General features: G+C 42.8%; 1 protein-coding gene across 1 annotated transcript in view; it reads right to left on the bottom strand.

Annotated features, from left to right (window-relative positions):
* Positions 1 to 272: 272 nt before the first annotated feature.
* TMEM130 (transmembrane protein 130) overlaps positions 273 to 2,166 on the bottom strand; it is a 9,650-nt gene continuing 7,756 nt past the window's right edge. Inside the window, exons 7-8 of the mRNA XM_035889219.1 lie at positions 1,205 to 1,317; positions 273 to 449 (exon numbers count right to left, since the gene is read on the bottom strand). Coding sequence (XP_035745112.1) covers positions 273 to 449; positions 1,205 to 1,317 — 290 coding nt within the window. The remainder of the gene's footprint in view (positions 450 to 1,204; positions 1,318 to 2,166) is intronic.

Genomic DNA, 2,166 nt, shown 5'->3' with positions numbered 1-2,166 from the left:
ACACAAAACAATCTTTCTTAAGAATAAAATGCTGCATTTACAGCTGTAAATGTATACACCCGTATAATTTAAAAATACAAAGATACTTTTACTGTGTTTCAGGGCTTGCTCTTTTTTGATTCAGAGAATGAAATGCTCAAGTGCTGGACTAAAGTGGTTAACCTCATTGCATTGGCAAAACCAAACCATTCATGCAGCACTGGCTTTTTAACTTATCATAAGTGAGAAAGTTAAACTCGACAGTTAGTGTAACCAAAGTGCAGTTGTGTTCTTCACAGTGTGTACATTTTGACTGGCTTGTAAAAAGAATGTAGAAGTTCATGACTCTCCCTGGCAGCTTCTTGAGATGACCGAAGAAAACATGATCTGCAACATATTTGGCCACAGCCTGACTCCGAATGAGAAGGCAGGTTTTTATCAGACAGTGGAGAAAAGTCGAAGTCAGCTACCTGGAAAAGAAACATCAAAGAGATCATTTTTAATTCGGGTCCTACTGACTCAAGTGAGTCCAGCAACAATACTTTGGGCCAGAAATGGCACTTGGTCCTCAACCAATTTCAGTCAGTCACCAACTTCAAATAGACTTCTGATTTATACCTGCTGCACACCTGGCTCACAGGCAGTCTCTCTAGAGGTATATTATTCCTATTCTGGCATGATGTAAAGTGTACTAGGTACTTTCCAAAGGGCAACAAAAGCTACTTGTGATTTAGGAGCTCATGCTTATTACAGATATGATAATGTAGCAAGTGACAGCTATACCAGAGATGGAAGGGAGTATAATGGAAGGGAAAATAAAGGTCACATACTAGGGTCAGGTGACAATTTAGTGCCACTTTAGGTAACATACCCACCGTTTTTTACTACCCTGTGTCCTCTCTCGCTATCCCACTGCTTTCTTTCATGTAACAACTCTGAGGTAGATCCTCCGGAAGGGATACTTCAATGCAAACACCTGCTTGGGAGTATTAACAAACTGCCCATGATAGCCCTGCCAACTTGAATTATAGTTACAGTTCTCCACAACAAATCAGAAGCATGCCAGTTGCTTGAAGTGTTTGCCTACACTGTTCAGATTTTTCCGTGGAATGGATCAGACATACCAGGGAAATGCTCCCTCCCGCTCTATCTGGGGATTAAAGAAGGGACATGACTGAAAGGTATCTAATTGCTATCCCAGCTCAAAGTAAGCGTAACTGAATACCTCCACGAGATCTTTTTGTTGTGTGTTACTTCGGAAAGTTGTGTACAGCACCAGTCCTAGCATCCCTGAAACCAGAGCGATGCAGAGCAGGACAAAGAAAGCTGGGTGGATCCCTAGGAAAGAGCACAAGGGCACATTCCCAGAGTGATACAATACACTGAGAAGAGGCAACAGTGAGGAGGAAATGATGTTTTAGGAGAAGTTTTTGTATTTTTAGAACAAAGGACATGTGTGTAACAGGGAATAAATTTTTCAGCCCAGATCACTTCAGGTCTTTCTGAAATCTCAGAAGTGCGAATGCAGGGTTGTGATGTTGTAAGGGTTTTGCCCTTGTTACTCTTCCCTTGAGCAGCCTAAAAACCCCACCCAGTTATATAATGTTAGCCCTAACTCCCCAGGGTGTTTGTACCTCTGTGGTACCCCAAGAGGATAGGAAGGAACCTCATCTTCACAGCAGCTAGCAGCCTCCAGCAAAGGAGATTTTCACACTTAGCCCTGAATGCACACCAGTGATTTCTGGAGTGAGCCGCCCTGTCTGTATACAAGTGCTGGCCCATGGTGAGATGGTGTAACCATTCTGTATCACAGCCTGGCTGTCCCCTGGTCAGGTCCTCTTCACTTGGCCACCTAACCACTTTCTCAGGTGATTCAGGGACCCAAGAGGGGCATGTGTGAGCATGCATGGGGGAGCCAGCAGGGACTGCTGGCTGGGGGGACAGAAACCCGTAATGAAATGGAGGCATAGAAAAATCTACCCTTAAAAAAAACATAACTAAACTAAACAAAAAGAAGAATTGAGACTGCTTAATTAAGGGAGTATTACAGACGCATATGTTTTCCTAGTTATCCTCTCTAACTACAAAAGCAAGGCTATTTAAACTGAAAAATATGTAAATTAAGTAATTCAGCCTTCCCAGGAAACTCATTAGCTTCAAGACGCTCTTGAGACTAAGGGTTCAGCA

This window comes from Egretta garzetta, unplaced genomic scaffold (genome assembly GCF_000687185.1).
Source record: "Egretta garzetta isolate BGI_Z169 unplaced genomic scaffold, ASM68718v1 scaffold292, whole genome shotgun sequence".
NCBI lineage: Eukaryota > Metazoa > Chordata > Aves > Pelecaniformes > Ardeidae > Egretta > Egretta garzetta.
The sequence above is the reverse complement of the archived record's forward strand: the minus strand, read 5'-3'. Positions and strand labels throughout refer to the sequence as shown.